Source organism: Gobio gobio (genome assembly GCF_949357685.1).
Source record: "Gobio gobio genome assembly, chromosome: 22".
Lineage (NCBI taxonomy): Eukaryota > Metazoa > Chordata > Actinopteri > Cypriniformes > Gobionidae > Gobio > Gobio gobio.
In genome coordinates this window covers 1,582,583-1,602,317 of record NC_137118.1, presented here as the reverse complement: position 1 = coordinate 1,602,317, position 19,735 = coordinate 1,582,583, and the positions used below count along the sequence as shown (strand labels likewise).

At 36.6% G+C, this 19,735-nt stretch overlaps 1 protein-coding gene across 1 annotated transcript in view; it reads left to right on the top strand.

The window, feature by feature from the left end:
• rxfp2a (relaxin family peptide receptor 2a) overlaps positions 1 to 18,748 on the top strand; it is a gene marked incomplete at its 5' end in the record, with an annotated part of 132,904 nt that extends 114,156 nt beyond the window's left edge. The window contains 3 exons of the mRNA XM_079804704.1: positions 9,431 to 9,841; positions 14,450 to 14,668; positions 17,716 to 18,748. Of these exons, the coding sequence (XP_079660830.1) occupies positions 9,431 to 9,841; positions 14,450 to 14,668; positions 17,716 to 17,981 (896 nt within the window). The 3' untranslated portion in view covers positions 17,982 to 18,748. The remainder of the gene's footprint in view (positions 1 to 9,430; positions 9,842 to 14,449; positions 14,669 to 17,715) is intronic.
• Between the last annotated feature and the right edge of the window lie 987 nt (positions 18,749 to 19,735).

Here is a 19,735-nt window from a genome sequence, read left to right as displayed (position 1 = left end):
CCCTAATCCTAAACCCACCCCTAATAATAACCCCTAATCCTAACCCCACCCCTAATCATAACCCCTCCCCTAATCATAACCCCACCCCTAATCATAACCCCTCCCCTAATCATAACCCCTCCCCTAATCATAACCCCTAATCCTAACCCCACCCCTAATCATAACCCCTCCCCTACACATAACCCCTCCCCTAATAATAATCCCTAATCCTAAACCCACCCCTAATAATAACCCCTAATCCTAACCCCTCCCCTACACATAACCCCTCCCCTAATCATAACCCCTCCCCTAATCATAACCACTCCCCTAATCATAACCACTCCCCTAATCATAACCCCACCCCTACTCATAACCCCTCCCCTAATCATAACCCCACCCCTACTCATAACCCCTCCCCTAATCATAACCCCACCCCTACTCATAACCCCTCCCCTAATCATAACCCCTCCCCTACTCATAACCTCTCCCCTAATCTTAACCCCTCCCCTAATCATAACCCCTCCCCTAATCATAACCCCTCCCCTAATCATAACCACTCCCCTAATCATAACCCCACCGCTACTCATAACCCCTCCCCTAATCATAACCCCACCCCTACTCATAACCCCTCCCCTAATCTTAACCCCTCCCCTAATCATAACCCCACCCCTACTCATAACCCCTCCCCTAATCATAACCCCACCCCTACTCATAACCCCTCCCCTAATCATAACCCCACCCCTACTCATAACCACTCCCCTAATCATAACCCCACCCCTACTCATAACCCCTCCCCTAATCATAACCCCACCCCTACTCATAACCACTCCCCTAATCATAACCCCACCCCTACTCATAACCCCTCCCCTAATCAGATGCACTTTTATGATGGATAGATGCACTTTTATGATGGACAGATGCACTTTTATGATGGATGGATGCACTTTTATGATGGATAGATTCACTTTTATGATGGACAGATGCACTTTTATGATGGATGGATGCACTTTTATGATGGATAGATGCACTTTTATGATGGATAGATGCACATTTATGATGGATAGATGCACTTTTATGATGGATGGATGCACTTTTATGATGGATAGATGCACATTTATGATGGATAGATGCACTTTTATGATGGATAGATGCACTTTTATGATGGATAGATGCACTTTTATGATGGATAGATGCACTTTTATGATGGATGGATGCACTTTTATGATGGACGGATGCACTTTTTTGGACTTCAAGTTTTGGGTTGCCATTATAAAGCTTGGAAGAGTCAGGACATTATTAATATAACTGATTGTGTTCGTCTGAAAAAAGTATGTCATGCACACCTAGGATCGCTCGAGGGAGAGTAAATCATGGGATAATTTTCATTTTTGGGTGAACTGTCCCTTTATGGGGGCACTTTTATGATGGATGGATGCACTTTTATGATGGATGGATGCACTTTTATGATGGATGGATGCACTTTTATGATGGATAGATGCACTTTTATGATGGATAGATGCACTTTTATGATGGATAGATGCACTATAAATGCACTTTTATGATGGATAGATGCACTTTTATGATGGATGGATGCACTTTTATGATGGATAGATGCACATTTATGATGGATAGATGCACTTTTATGATGGATAGATGCACGGATAGATGCACTTTTATGATGGATAGATGCACTTTTATGATGGATAGATGCACTTTTATGACGGACAGATGCACTTTTATGATGGATAGATGCACTTTTATGATGGATAGATGCACATTTATGATGGATAGATGCACTTTTATGATGGATAGATGCACGGATAGATGCACTTTTATGATGGATAGATGCACTTTTATGATGGATAGATGCACTTTCATGATGGATAGATGCACTTTTATGATGGATAGATGCACGGATAGATGCACTTTTATGATGTTTATGATGGATAGATGCACTTTTATGATGGATAGATGCACTTTTATGATGGATAGATGCACTTTTATGATGGACGGATGCACTTTTTTGGACTTCAAGTTTTGGGCTGCCATTATAAAGCTTGGAAGAGTCAGGACATTATTAATATAACTCTGATTGTGTTCGTCTGAAAGAAGTATGTCATGCACACCTAGGATCGCTCGAGGGAGAGTAAATCATGGGATAATTTTCATTTTTGGGTGAACTGTCCCTTTAAGCGATGTGATACAGTACTTAATATCTTCATAAATGAAAAAAAGTAGGTTTCTGCAAATAAACAATGCAAATCTTTTCAATAAGAGCAAGCCAGTGGAAAATGTGCTCCCCTGCTGAGACTTGGTGTCTTCCTCAAGGTCTTCAGTTCTCATTTCATAACTTTAGAATGAGAGACAACATCTGTGCTGATTATAAGATTGCTATTGCTATAAGATTCAGTGGAGAAAGGCATCATCATAATACATCATATACATAATTCACCTGCTATATTAATAAACATACCGGATTCATATCAACAGAAGAATATAGCGGGATAACCTGCTTCTGTTGAGACTCCCTTCAGTTAATGATATGCTAAAGCCCCGCCCACACGTGACGTGATTGGTTACAAGGTAGTGTTGGAGTTGAGATGAATCTGCACATGGTTTGTCTGAATATTAAAAACATTTGATGATGCACGTGATGCATCAGTTCGTGCGCTGGATTAATATTGACAGTGCAGATTCTGTTCCTCATTACATTATAAGACAAAGACACAGTGTGACCAGAAGTGGCATGAAGTTGCTTGGCAGATTATTTTAGGCCGTTGTTCCCAGAGGAGCTGTGAAATATCTGACAGCTGCTCATTTCTTGGTTGTCAGACAGCATATTTAAGAATACTCTAGCTGTGAGAAAGCTATGAGAGAGGGAATAATGTATGAACCAGGGCTGTAGTTTTGGTTTGGACATGGGGGGGGTCGAGGTGTGACCCATTTAGCCTTGTGGAAAAGTAAGATCTTGTGATAACTTTAGCGTTTATTACAGTAAGGAGGTGAGACCATTGGTGACTCCTCCATGCTAAGGCCAAGGTTAATCTTTTCTTTCTTTCTTTTATATCTGTCGCATACGAATATTTAGCATCTATCCATCATAAAAGTGCATCTTTCCATCATAAAAGTGCATCTACCCATCATAAAAGTGTATCTACCCATCATAAAAGTGCCTCTATCCATCATAAAAGTGCATCTATCATCATAAAAGTGCATCTACCCATCATAAAAGTGCATCTACCCATCATAAAAGTGTATCTACCCATCATAAAAGTGTATCTACCCATCATAAAAGTGCCTCTATCCATCATAAAAGTGCATCTATCATCATAAAAGTGCATCTACCCATCATAAAAGTGCATCTACCCATCATAAAAGTGTATCTACCCATCATAAAAGTGTATCTACCCATCATAAAAGTGCCTCTATCCATCATAAAAGTGCATCTATCATCATAAAAGTGCATCTACCCATCATAAAAGTGCATCTACCCATCATAAAAGTGTATCTACCCATCATAAAAGTGCATCTATCATCATAAAAGTGCATCTATCCATCATAAAAGTGCATCTATCATCATAAAAGTGCATCTATCCATCATAAAAGTGCATCTACCCATCATAAAAGTGTATCTACCCATCATAAAAGTGCATCTATCCATCATAAAAGTGCATCTATCATCATAAAAGTGCATCCATCCATCATAAAAGTGCATCTATCCATCATAAAAGTGCATCTGTCCATCATAAAAGTACATCTGTCCATCATAAAAGTGCATCTACCCATCATAAAAGTGCATTTATCCATCATAAAAGTGCATCTGTCCATCATAAAAGTACATCTGTCCATCATAAAAGTGCATCTACCCATCATAAAAGTGCATTTATCCATCATAAAAGTGCATCTATCCATCATAAAAGTGCATCTATCCATCATAAAAGTGCATATATCCGTCATAAAAGTGCATCTATTCATCATAAAAGTGTATCTATCATCATAAAAGTGCATCTATCCATCATAAAAGTGCATCTATCATCATAAAAGTGCATCTATTCATCATAAAAGTGCATCTATCCATCATAAAAGTGCATCCATCCATCATAAAAGTGCATCCATCCATCATAAAAGTGCATCTATCCATCATAAAAGTGCATCCATCCATCATAAAAGTGCATCTGTCCATCATAAAAGTGCATCCATCCATCATAAAAGTGCATCTGTCCATCATAAAAGTGCATCTATCCATCATAAAAGTGCATCTGTCCATCTGTCCATCATAAAAGTGCATCCATCCATCATAAAAGTGCATCTATCCATCATAAAAGTGCATCCATCCATCATAAAAGTGCATCTATCCATCATAAAAGTGTATCTATCATCATAAAAGTGCATCTATCCATCATAAAAGTGCATCTATCCATCATAAAAGTGCATCTATCCATCATAAAAGTGCATCCATCCATCATAAAAGTGCATCTATCCATCATAAAAGTGCATCTGTCCATCATAAAAGTGCATCTATCATCATAAAAGTGCATCTATCATCATAAAAGTGCATCTATCATCATAAAAGTGCATCTATCCATCATAAAAGTGCATCTATCCATCATAAAAGTGCATCTATCCATCATAAAAGTGCATCCATCCATCATAAAAGTGCATCTATCCATCATAAAAGTGCATCTGTCCATCATAAAAGTGCATCTATCCATCATAAAAGTGCATCTATCATCATAAAAGTGCATCTATTCATCATAAAAGTGCATCTATCCATCATAAGTGCATCCATCCATCATAAAAGTGCATCTATCCATCATAAAAGTGCATCCATCCATCATAAAAGTGCATCTATCCATCATAAAAGTGCATCTGTCCATCATAAAAGTGCATCTATCATCATAAAAGTGCATCTATTCATCATAAAAGTGCATCTATTCATCATAAAAGTGCATCTATCCATCATAAAAGTGCATATGTCCATCATAAAAGTGCATCTATTCATCATAAAAGTGAATCTATCCATCATAAAAGTGCATCTATTCATCATAAAAGTGCATCCATCCATCATAAAAGTGCATCCATCCATCATAAAAGTGCATCTATCCATCATAAAAGTGCATTTATAGTGCATCTATCCATCATAAAAGTGCATCTATCCATCATAAAAGTGCATCTATCCATCATAAAAGTGCATCTACCCATCATAAAAGTGTATCTACCCATCATAAAAGTGCATCTGTCCATCATAAAAGTGCATCTATCATCATAAAAGTGCATCCATCCATCATAAAAGTGCATCTATCCATCATAAAAGTGCATCTATCATCATAAAAGTGCATCTACCCATCATAAAAGTGCATCTACCCATCATAAAAGTGTATCTACCCATCATAAAAGTGCATCTGTCCATCATAAAAGTGCATCTATCATCATAAAAGTGCATCCATCCATCATAAAAGTGCATCTATCCATCATAAAAGTGCATCTATCCATCATAAAAGTGCATCTGTCCATCATAAAAGTGCATCTATCCATCATAAAAGTGCATCTGTCCATCATAAAAGTGCATCTATCATCATAAAAGTGCATCTATCCATCATAAAAGTGCATCTGTCCATCATAAAAGTGCATCTGTCCATCATAAAAGTGCATCCATCCATCATAAAAGTGCATCTGTCCATCATAAAAGTGCATCTATCCATCATAAAAGTGCATCTGTCCATCATAAAAGTGCATCTATCCATCATAAAAGTGCATCTATCCATCATAAAAGTGCATCTATTCATCATAAAAGTGTATCTATCATCATAAAAGTGCATCTATCCATCATAAAAGTGCATCTATTCATCATAAAAGTGTATCTATCATCATAAAAGTGCATCCATTCATCATAAAAGTGCGTCTGTCCATCATAAAAGTGCATCTATCCATCATAAAAGTGCATCTATCCATCATAAAAGTGCATCTATTCATCATAAAAGTGCGCCTGTCCATCATAAAAGTGCATCTATCCATCATAAAAGTGTGCCTGTCCATCATAAAAGTGCATCTATCCATCATAAAAGTGCATCTATCCATCATAAAAGTGCATCTATTCATCATAAAAGTGCATCCATTCATCATAAAAGTGCGTCTGTCCATCATAAAAGTGCATCTATTCATCATAAAAGTGCATCCATTCATCATAAAAGTGCGTCTGTCCATCATAAAAGTGCGTCTGTCCATCATAAAAGTGCGTCTGTCCATCATAAAAGTGCATCTGTCCATCATAAAAGTGCATCTGTCCATCATAAAAGTGCATCTGTCCATCATAAAAGTGCATCCATCAATCATAAAAGTGCATCTGTCCATCATAAAAGTGCATCTGTCCATCATAAAAGTGCATCCATCCATCCATCATAAAAGTGCATCTGTCCATCATAAAAGTGCATCTGTCCATCATAAAAGTGCATCCATCCATCCATCATAAAAGTGCATCTATCCATCATAAAAGTGCATCTGTCCATCATAAAAGTGCATCCATCCATCATAAAAGTGCATCTGTCCATCATAAAAGTGCATCTGTCCATCATAAAAGTGCATCCATCCATTCATCATAAAAGTGCATCTATCCATCATAAAAGTGCATCTGTCCATCATAAAAGTGCATCTGTCCATCATAAAAGTGCATCTATCCATCATAAAAGTGCATCTGTCCATCATAAAAGTGCATCTGTCCATCATAAAAGTGCATCTGTCCATCATAAAAGTGCATCCATCCATCATAAAAGTGCATCTGTCCATCATAAAAGTGCATCTGTCCATCATAAAAGTGCATCTGTCCATCATAAAAGTGCATCTGTCCATCATAAAAGTGCATCTGTCCATCATAAAAGTGCATCTGTCCATCATAAAAGTGCATCCATCCATCATAAAAGTGCATCTGTCCATCATAAAAGTGCATCTGTCCATCATAAAAGTGCATCCATCCATTCATCATAAAAGTGCATCTATCCATCATAAAAGTGCATCTGTCCATCATAAAAGTGCATCCATCCATCATAAAAGTGCATCTATCCATCATAAAAGTGCATCTGTCCATCATAAAAGTGCATCTGTCCATCATAAAAGTGCATCTGTCCATCATAAAAGTGCATCTATCCATCCATCATAAAAGTGCATCTATCCATCATAAAAGTGCATCTGTCCATCATAAAAGTGCATCCATCCATCATAAAAGTGCATCTGTCCATCATAAAAGTGCATCTATCCATCATAAAAGTGCATCTGTCCATCATAAAAGTGCATCCATCCATCCATCCATCATAAAAGTGCATCTATCCATCATAAAAGTGCATCTATCCATCATTAAAGTGCATCTGTCCATCATAAAAGTGCATCCATCCATCCATCATAAAAGTGCATCTATCCATCATTAAAGTGCATCCATCCATCATAAAAGTGCATCCATCCATCCATCCATCATAAAAGTGCATCTATCCATCATTAAAGTGCATCTGTCCATCATAAAAGTGCATCTGTCCATCATTAAAGTGCATCTATCCATCATAAAAGTGCATCTGTCCATCCATCATAAAAGTGCATCTATCCATCATAAAAGTGCATCCATCCATCCATCATAAAAGTGCATCTATCCATCATAAAAGTGCATCCATCCATCATTAAAGTGCATCTATCCATCATAAAAGTGCATCCATCCATCCATCATAAAAGTGCATCTATCCATCATAAAAGTGCATCTATCCATCATAAAAGTGCATCCATCCATCCATCATAAAAGTGCATCTATCCATCATTAAAGTGCATCTATCCATCATAAAAGTGCATCCATCCATCCATCATAAAAGTGCATCTATCCATCATAAAAGTGCATCCATCCATCCATCATAAAAGTGCATCTATCCATCATTAAAGTGCATCTGTCCATCATAAAAGTGCATCTATCCATCATAAAAGTGCATCTATCCATCATAAAAGTGCATCTGTCCATCATAAAAGTGCATCTGTCCATCATAAAAGTGCATCTGTCCATCATAAAAGTGCATCTATCCATCATTAAAGTGCATCTGTCCATCATAAAAGTGCATCTGTCCATCATAAAAGTGCATCTATCCATCATAAAAGTGCATCCATCCATCCATCATAAAAGTGCATCTATCCATCATAAAAGTGCATCCATCCATCCATCATAAAAGTGCATCTATCCATCATTAAAGTGCATCTGTCCATCATAAAAGTGCATCTGTCCATCATAAAAGTGCATCTATCCATCATTAAAGTGCATCTGTCCATCATAAAAGTGCATCTATCCATCATTAAAGTGCATCTGTCCATCATAAAAGTGCATCTATCCATCATTAAAGTGCATCTGTCCATCATAAAAGTGCATCTGTCCATCATAAAAGTGCATCTATCCATCATTAAAGTGCATCTGTCCATCATAAAAGTGCATCCATCCATCCATCATAAAAGTGCATCTATCCATCATTAAAGTGCATCTGTCCATCATAAAAGTGCATCTGTCCATCATAAAAGTGCGTCTATCGATCATAAAAGTGCATCTGTACATCATAAATGTGTGTCTATCCATCATAAAAGTGCATCCATCCATCATAAAAGTGCATCTATACATCATAAAAGTGCATCTATACATCATAAAAGTGTCTATACATCATAAAAGTGTGTCTATACATCATAAAAGTGCATCTATCCATCATAAAAGTGCATCTATACATCATAAAAGTGCATCCATCCATCTTAAATGTGTCTATACATCATAAAAGTGCATCTATACATCATAAAAGTGCGTCTATACATCATAAAAGTGCATCTATTCTATACATCATAAAAGTGCGTCTATACATCATAAAAGTGCGTCTATACATCATAAAAGTGCATCCATCCATCTTAAATGTGTCTATACATCATAAAAGTGCATCTATACATCATAAAAGTGCGTCTATACATCATAAAAGTGCATCCATCCATCTTAAATGTGTTTATACATCATAAATGTGTCTATACATCATAAAAGTGCATCTATACATCATAAAAGTGCATCTATTCTATACATCATAAAAGTGCGTCTATACATCATAAAAGTGCGTCTATACATCATAAAAGTGCATCCATCCATCATATAACTGCTTCACATGGCTCCTGGGGTGTTAATAAAGGCCTTCTGAACAGATGTGTTTGTGTAAGAAAAATATCCATATTTATTACACGTTATAAAGTAAAATATATAGCTTCAAATTTCGGGCTGCCATTATAAAGCTTTAAAGAGCCTGGACTATTTTTATATAGATTGTGTTCGTCTGAAAGAAGAATGTCACACACACCTCGGATGAGTTGATGGCGAGTAAATCATGGGATAATTAAATTTTGGGTGAACTGTCCTAAACTAAGGATCCTTGTAATTGTTTAGATTTTTTACTTGAATGTTTTCCAGTGGCTGACTGTCTGATGGGAGTCTATCTCTTCTTCCTGGGGATATTCGATGTGAAATTCCGTGGCGAATATAACCGGAACGCTCTTATCTGGATGGACAGTGTGGAATGCAGAACGATGGGCTTTCTGGCCATGCTCTCCTCTGAAGTGTCGGTTCTCCTCCTCACCTACTTGACAATGGAGAAATTCCTAGTCATCGTGTTCCCGTTTAGCCATCTGCGTCCAGGGAAGCTGCAGACGGTGCTGGCTCTGGCCTTCATCTGGATCCTGGGATTTGTCATAGCAGCTGTTCCTCTGCTAAATGAAGACCTGTTCGGAAACTATTATGGGAGAAATGGTGTTTGTTTCCCTCTGCACTCGGATAGGCTGGAGAAACCAACAGCCAGAGGATACTCTACCGGGATATTTCTTGGTTGGTCTAATGTATTCAAGTGTTTTCATGTATTTCGTTTATGTATTTTAATCATTCTTCTATTCTATTCTATTCTATTCTATTCTATTCTATTCTATTGAAGGTGGAGTGCCCTCTGGTGGTAATCATGTGCACTCTCAATGGTGAATCGTGACAATTATATTAAATTATTAATATAATATGGCCGGATTAACCATTGGGCTTAAAGTGCCAGGGCTAATAGCCTCTGACTGCGATCTTCAAGGACATAATCAAATGGCGTTTCACTTATTAAAAATATATTCAATTTTAATAATTCAGTGCTTGCCAAACTCAAGTTACTTCCTTTTTCTACTTTAAACGAAAAAGTAATTTCTCTATATTATTGTTCGTCAACCCTGGTACAGAAAAATTAGACAATGTGTAGAAATAACCTTGGTAACAGAGTTTGACGATAATGGAGTTTGACGATAATGGAGTTTGACGGTTACAGAGTTTGACGGTTACAGAGTTTGACAGTAACAGAGTTTGACGGTAACAGAGTTTGACGATAATGGAGTTTGACGATAATGGAGTTTGACGGTTACAGAGTTTGACGGTTACAGAGTTTGACAGTAACAGAGTTTGACGGTTACAGAGTTTGACGATAATGGAGTTTGACGAAAACGGAGTTTGACGGTAACAGAGTTTGACGGTAACAGAGTTTGACGGTTACAGAGTTTGACAGTAACAGAGTTTGACGGTAACAGAGTTTGACAGTAACAGAGTTTGACGGTAACAGAGTTTGACAGTAACAGAGTTTGACAGTAACAGAGTTTGACGGTAACAGAGTTTGACGATAATGGAGTTTGACGAAAACGGACTTTGACGGTAACAGAGTTTGACGGTTACAGAGTTTGACGGTAACTGAGTTTGATGATAATGGAGTTTGACGATAACGGAGTTTGACGGTAACAGAGTTTGACGGTAACGGAGTTTGACGGTAACAGAGTTTGACGATAACGGAGTTTGACGGTAACAGAGTTTGACGGTAACAGAGTTTGACAATAACAGAGTTTGACGGTAACAGAGTTTGACGATAATGGAGTTTGACGGTAACAGAGTTTGACGGTTACAGAGTTTGACAGTAACAGAGTTTGACGATAACGGAGTTTGACGGTAACGGAGTTTGACGGTAACAGAGTTTGACGGTAACAGAGTTTGACAATAACAGAGTTTGACGGTAACAGAGTTTGACGATAATGGAGTTTGACGATAACAGAGTTTGACGGTTACAGAGTTTGACAGTAACAGAGTTTGACGGTTACAGAGTTTGACGATAATGGAGTTTGACGGTTACAGAGTTTGACGGTAACAGAGTTTGACAGTAACAGAGTTTGACGGTTACAGAGTTTGACGATAATGGAGTTTGACGAAAACGGAGTTTGACGGTAACAGAGTTTGACAGTAACAGAGTTTGACGGTAACAGAGTTTGACGATAATGGAGTTTGACGATAATGGAGTTTGACGGTTACAGAGTTTGACGGTTACAGAGTTTGACAGTAACAGAGTTTGACGGTTACAGAGTTTGACGATAATGGAGTTTGACGAAAACGGAGTTTGACGGTAACAGAGTTTGACGGTAACAGAGTTTGACGGTTACAGAGTTTGACAGTAACAGAGTTTGACGGTAACAGAGTTTGACGATAATGGAGTTTGACGAAAACGGACTTTGACGGTAACAGAGTTTGACGGTTACAGAGTTTGACGGTAACTGAGTTTGATGATAATGGAGTTTGACGATAACGGAGTTTGACGGTAACAGAGTTTGACGGTAACGGAGTTTGACGGTAACAGAGTTTGACGATAACGGAGTTTGACGGTAACAGAGTTTGACGGTAACAGAGTTTGACAATAACAGAGTTTGACGGTAACAGAGTTTGACGATAATGGAGTTTGACGGTAACAGAGTTTGACGGTTACAGAGTTTGACAGTAACAGAGTTTGACGATAACGGAGTTTGACGGTAACAGAGTTTGACGGTAACAGAGTTTGACAATAACAGAGTTTGACGGTAACAGAGTTTGACGATAATGGAGTTTGACGATAACAGAGTTTGACGGTTACAGAGTTTGACAGTAACAGAGTTTGACGGTTACAGAGTTTGACGATAATGGAGTTTGACGGTTACAGAGTTTGACGGTAACAGAGTTTGACAGTAACAGAGTTTGACGGTTACAGAGTTTGACGATAATGGAGTTTGACGAAAACGGAGTTTGACGGTAACAGAGTTTGACGGTTACAGAGTTTGACGGTAACTGAGTTTGATGATAATGGAGTTTGACGATAACGGAGTTTGACGATAACGGAGTTTGACGGTAACAGAGTTTGACGATAATGGAGTTTGACGATAACGGAGTTTGACGATAATGGAGTTTGACGATAACGGAGTTTGACGATAACGGAGTTTGACGATAATGGAGTTTGACGGGAAAATTACTATTTAGGGCTTTTATAAATTAAATAAAATGAAAAATTACCAAAAGTAAAATAAAATATTTTGATTGCACGTTGATACATTATGGAAAAAATACACCTAAATTAAGAAAACATGATTTTCAGCTATAAGACATTATTTACAGAGATTATTATATTGTTATGGCCTGTAACATCTTGTGATGCATGACAATGAGTTACAAATGATTAAAATAATAAAAAATATAACCATTTAAAAAAGAAAACAGAGATAAAAGCACAGCGAATGTGTTGAATGGCATCTGCTCACTGTGATCACACGGCTTCTTCAAAGCGCTTCATTAAGGCTTTTAGCCCAAAAGAGCAAACGTTTAGAAGGATCTTGATAAATGATCACATGTTCACGCCTCATTTCTTTACACAGAATTAATTTTCCACTAAATGATGTGATCTGAAGGGTTTTGCACTCTCTCTCCGTCTCTCTGCCATCAGTGGGGCAGAAATGTCATCAGAATGATAAACCACCTCTTTAATGACTTCCTGGCTTTTTTTCCCTTCTTTTTTTTCCTGTTTTTTTTTTTTAAAGGTTATTTATACCATGAGCAGGAGAGCTGTTTTTCCCAACATCTGCACGATCGCAAACATGACATTGATTTTATACAACTGTTCAATAAACAAGAAGTTACTGACTAACTTACACACACACACACACACACACACACACACACATTAAGTAAACGAGTAAATGATTCAACTCGCTCATTAAATAAGACGTGACTTGCCGCCACCTAACGGCGGTTTGACTTTCATAGTTAAAAGTAGATTATTATTTCATTTATTCAATCATTTAATATATATGCATTAAAATGTAACATTTAAAACCTTAATCTCTTAACTCTTAACATAATTTATGTAATTATAATAAACAGTGTAAATGCAAAAATGGATTTTATTGATACTGACATTTTATTGGTAATTATAGCCATACATTGTCTTTTTATTCTGACTGAATTTATTGATTAAGTCCGACATAAAACACACATATCCTGCATTTTATTGTATTATAATGACTATTTAATATTACTGCTAAACTCTGCCTTGGCTAGGCATGGCATATTAATTGTTCTAGGAACCTCAAAACATATTTTTTTTTTGTGTGTATTTTATGTGCTAGTCCATAATTTCTAGGGCTCGAAGCCTCGAACGTAAACTCAAGCCCCCAAATCTTGCCCTTAATAAAATAAAATATATATTATATTATATATCATAACATTTAAAAATAAAATATAATTAAAAAATATATCATATAATTTAATTTAAAAATATAAATAAAAAAAAAAATATATATATATTTTTGTTACAAATATAATATATAATATCATTTAAAATGATAATATATAATATAATTTAAATATAATATATACAAATAATTAAAAAATATAAAATATAATATAATTTAAAATTATAATATATAATATAATTTAAATATATAAAATGTAATATAATTTAAAAATATAAAATAAAATATAATTTGATATATAATATATAATATCATTTTAAAATATATTATATAAAATATAATTTAAAAATACATATAAAATATATTAAAAAATATATAATATATAAAATATAATTAAAAAATATAATATATAATATAATTTAAAATATATATATATATAAATTAATTAAAAAATATAAATATAATATAAAATATAATATGATAAAAAAATATATAATATAATATATAATTAAAAAATATAATATATAATATAATTTAAGTATATAATATAATTTAAAAGTATAAAATAATAAAAAAATATATAAAAATAATTTCAAATATATAATTTATACAAATAATTTCAAATATAATGTATAATATAATTTAAAAATATAATTTAAAATATAATATAATTTAAAAATATAATATTAAAATATAATTTAAATATACAATATATAATTAAATGTAATATGGTATTTTGAGGACGCTCAGGAAAATACTATACCGCTGGAGATAGCAGGTTCTGTAGGAGGGCACTGTGAAATTTGGACACATTTACATTTTAATACTCATCATGAAACTTTGACGTCTGCTCACCCTGTAATTCTTTAATTCTGTATCTACAGTCCCATATCAGTCCTCATGTGCACATCCTGAAATATGTGTGTGTCCACAGGTCTTAATCTGGTGGCGTTCTTGGTGATCGTGGTGTCTTACTCCAGCATGTTCTGCTCCATTTACAACACCGGCATCAATGCCACAGATGTGCGCAGTCGGCTGCACAAAGATGTGGCCGTGGCCAATCGCTTTTTCTTCATCGTGTTCTCTGACGCCCTCTGCTGGATACCCATATTCTTGGTCAAAACACTCTCTCTGCTGAGAGTTGAGATTCCAGGTGTGTTATGCATTTCTGCAGCACCGTTTAAACATGTTTCTCTTACAGTCTTTATCAGTATCTCGTTACGTTTACACTTATATCGACATTATAGTACTCCAGTTTTTACAGAACAAAACATTGTTCATGAATACGGACTGTAAATAATGTAGTGCAATGACACTGGCTGGCTATTTCACATAAAATATATTTTAAAAGAGAAATATCTTCAGGTACACTATATCACCAAAAGTGTTGTGCCGCCCCTTCACATGCACATGAGCTTCCCATTCTCAATCCGTAGGGTTTAATATGGAGTTCAACAGCTTCAGCTCTTCTGGCTTTCCTCAAGGTTTAGGAGTGTGTTTATGGGGATTCTTCTAGAAGCGCATTTGTGAGGTCCAGCCTCCGTTAACCTTCTCTGATAGCCGCTCGAACTTCATTGGCCGATGGCGGACATGTTTTTTGAGATACATCAGTGTCCGCATAGACAATCATGACACCTCGGACAAAGACACATTTAAAGGGTTAGTTCACCCAAAAATGAAAATTCTGTCATTAATTCCTCACCCTCATGTGGTTGGACACCCGTCAGACCTCCGTTCATCTTCAGACACAAATGAAGATATTTTAGTGTAAAGCTGATGCTGAGAAAGGCTTCAGATAGGCCTCCATTGGCATTCAGTACATTTACACTCACAAGACCCATAAAAGGCACTAAAAACGGCGTTACAAAGTCCATCTCACCACAGTGACTCTACAATCATTTTACGATGCGACGACAATAGTTTTTGTGCGCAAAAAAAAAATTGTTCTTGTCTTCCGTGTGTGTCTCCACGACGCATGCGCGAGAATATGACGCAGATCCGGCGTTCGGGAATCCATGAAATGCACACTTAAGCCCATTTTGAGAACTACGCCGAGACCTAAAGCACGATCAATGTAGAATTCAACAGCTGAGATACGCGCGTCTTCCTCTGCTCGTAAACAAATCTCTTCTGGGTCATGTGTCCGAACGCCGGATCTGCGTCATATTCTCACGCATGCGTCGTGGAGACACACACGGAAGACAAGAACAAGCTGGATAAAGGTGTTATTTAGATTTTTTTTGCGCACAAAAACTATTGTCGTCGCATCGTAAAATTATTGTAGAGTCACTGTGGTGAGATGGACTTTGTAACGGCGTTTTTAGTGCCTTTTATGGGTCTTGTGAGTGTAAATGTACTGAATGCCAATGGAGGCCTATCTGAAGCCTTTCTCAGCATCAGCTTTACACTAAAATATCTTCATTTGTGTTCCGAATATGAACGGAGGTCTGACGGGTGTCGAACGACATGAGGGTGAGGAATTAATGACAGAATTTTCATTTTTGGGTGAACTAACCCTTTAAGTCAATCGGACAAACTAAGTAGTTATAGCCATTTTCATGCCTTTTTCTTGTTATAGCGCCACCAAGTGGCCAGTCGCCGCCTCCTCTTTTCACGCAACCATTTTGAGCTCTTATAGAAGTGTGCCAAGTTTGGTGAAAATATCTCGTTCCGTTAACGAGTTATATCCAATTTAGTAAAAGTGGCTACTCCCACTTCAAACGTTTTGGCGGCCCTTGGGAACCGTGAAGCGAAATTTCGACCTTTTTTGATAACTATTGGCAATCAGTCTCCAGAGAATATGTCTGCACTGGTTTGATTCCGATTGGGCCAAAAACCTTGGAGAAGTTCACAAAAGTACCTACAAATTTCACAGATGAAATGCATTTTGTCCGTCTTGAGCCAAGGATTCCAAGGAAAACACTTGAGCCGAACGGTTTATGAGTTATGAGCAATTTGGTAGTTTTGAGCGCTGTAGCGCCACCGTCAGGCCGATTGGGACGAGCTTTGGTGGAGTTGTAGATGGTGTGAGCACCACCATCCCTCAAAGTGTCAAGTCTGTACGTCTTACGGTTTGGTCTGCCCGATCAGTTTTAGGAGAGAATGCTGATCCTTGGAAAATGTAACAATTGCAATACACACAGAGAAAAAGGGTATCAAAATTGTACCTTTAGCGGTACAACAGCTTATCACTGGGACAGTGCCCTTAGAGGGTTAGTTCACCCAAAAATTGAAATTCTGTCATTAATTCCTCACCCTCATGTGGTTGGACACCCGTCAGTCCTCCGTTCATCTTCAGACACAAATGAAGATATTTTAGTGTAAAGCTGATGCTGAGAAAGGCTTCAGATAGGCCTCCATTGGCATTCAGTACATTTACACTCACAAGACCCATAAAAGGCACTAAAAACGCCGTTACAAAGTCCATCTCACCACAGTGACTCTACAATAATTTTACGATGCGACGACAATAGTTTTTGTGCGCAAAAAAAATCAAAATAACGACTTTATTCAACCTCTTCTTGTCTTCCGTGTGTGTCTCCACGACGCATGCGTGAGAATATGAGCAGATCCGGCGTTCGGACACATGACCCAGAAGAGATTTGTTTACAATCAGAGGAAGACGTGCGTATCTCAGCTGTTGAATTCTACACTGATCGTGCTTTAGGTCTCGGTGTAGTTCTCAAAATGGGGCTTAAGTGAGCATTTCATGGATTCCCGAACGCCGGATCTGCTCATATTCTCGCGCATGCGTCGTGGAGACACACACGGAAGACAAGAACAAGCTGGATAAAGGTGTTATTTAGATTTTTTTTGCGCACAAAAACTATTTTCGTCGCATCGTAAAATGATTGTAGAGTCACTGTGGTGAGATGGACTTTGTAACGGCGTTTTTAGTGCCTTTTATGGGTCTTGTGAGTGTAAATGTACTGAATGCCAATGGAGGCCTATCTGAAGCCTTTCTCAGCATCAGCTTTACACTAAAATATCTTCATTTGTGTCTGAAGATGAACGGAGGACTTACGGGTGTCCAACCACATGAGGGTGAGGAATTAATGACAGAATTTTCATTTTTGGGTGAACTAACCCTTTAATGCTAAATCACTGAAGTTACCCTTTAATTATCCTTATTTGTTTATCTAGCTATCCTGAATGTCAGATGATCAGTGCAATCATTTCTTCTGTGGTTTGCCTCTGCAGGGACGATAAACTCCTGGGTGGTGATCTTCATCCTTCCCATAAACAGCGCGCTCAACCCCATCCTCTACACCCTGACCACCAGCTTCTTCAGAGAGCAGGTGGAGCTTCTCCTGTGCCGCTGGCAGCGCCGCTCCGCCTCAAAGAAAGACCGCAAGAGTCTCACCAGCTCCACCATCTACATGGAGACCCCTCGAAACCCAGAGTACCCCGCAAAAATCTCCCTGCCACGCCTGTCTCTGGCAGACATGGATAACCAATATGGGTGAAAGGGTCAGGGGTTAAATCATAATCATGATCTGTGTTCAGAAAGGAGACGGCCATTCCTGGAACAATTGAAGTGAAAGGATGGCACTGGAGTTTTTGTTCCGATATGGAGGGCCCATTTTAGACGCATTCTCCATTAGGAGAAGCATTTTTGAAGACTTCAGCTGGAGCCTCGAACCCCATTTCCACCTGAACGCCGCCACTTCTGGCCTGAAGCCCTCGAGCTGGGCTCATCTCAAAAGATTTTAAAGAAGAAAAGCAATGACTACAAGAACAGAGACTGACGGTTTTCTCTCTCAGAGACCCGAGGGACTCTAAAGCATCGTTTCTATGACGGAAGGAACATTTGTACAGTGGTTTTTTCTTATGGAGATGCTTGAATATGTGATTGCATTTGAGTTATTCGTAATGTACAGCGAAGGGATTTTACGCTTGCTTTGCCATTTCACAGAAAAGACTGAACTCAAGCATGAATCGAGATAAAGAGGTGCATTCAAGCTCACAGAACTGAGACATTGTTTATGTTTGTCATTTTTTAACGACGATGCAAAAGCCTTTTTTGTATACTCATGTCGACTATTTATAAGATGTAAATATGTTCATAATCCGAAGTCTAATGGAAGTTTTTAAACTCCTACACTGTTAAAAAATATTTCAAGAGTAAGTTACCTGGTTGCCAGTTCATTGAAATTAAAATTTGAGTTAAGACATTGAACATTTGAGAATCGACATCACCCTTTATTCAAATATTATTAAAATCTTTTGTAGGCATATTGCGTAAGTGTGTGTTTTATTTGTAATAATGCAGTGAAACATGCCAAATTGTGCTATTTTCATGATTTATCACACTTTTTTTAAATTTATGTAGTTCAGATACAATAATATTTTGAGTTTCTATTTATTAAACCAATTGCCTTCATTGTATTAACTCAAATATTTAATTTCAATTAACTCAAAATTTGAAGGCAACCAGGTTACTTTCTTTTTTAAGTATAAACCAACAATATTTTTTACAGTCAAAAAATAAAATAAGCTGTTGATTGTTTATAATTAATAAAAGTCAGTATAACCCACAAATGCCTGATCTTTCATTTCTCATTCATTTGTGCAATTTTATATAACACTCCACGGATTGCACTAAAGCTTTATATATATATATATATATATATATATATATATATATATATATATATATATATATATATATATATATATATATATATATATATATATATATATATATATATATATATATATATATATATATATATATATATATATATATATATATATATATATTGAAAGAAGTCTCTTCTGTTCGCGTTTATTTGATCCAAAATACAGCAACAATAGTGATATATTATTATAATTTAAAATAAATGTTTTCTATGTGAATATATAGTTATAATTTATTCCTGTGATCAAAGCTGAATTTTCAGCATCATTAATCCAGTCTTCAGTGTCACATGATCCTTCACTAATCATTTTCATATTAGGATTTGCTGCTCATTAAACATTTATGATTATTATCAGTGTTGAAAACAGTTTTTGCTGCTTAATATTTTTGTGGAAACTGTGATGCACTAGCATTAAAACATTTGGGGTAAGTAATATTTAAATAAATAAATAAATTCAAGAGTGAATGTATTCAATGAACAATTAATACTTGACCACCAATAAGTTTTAACAATAACCGATCAGCATATATAATTTTAAATTGTAATATCTTAGAACTTTACTGTATTTTTGATCAAAT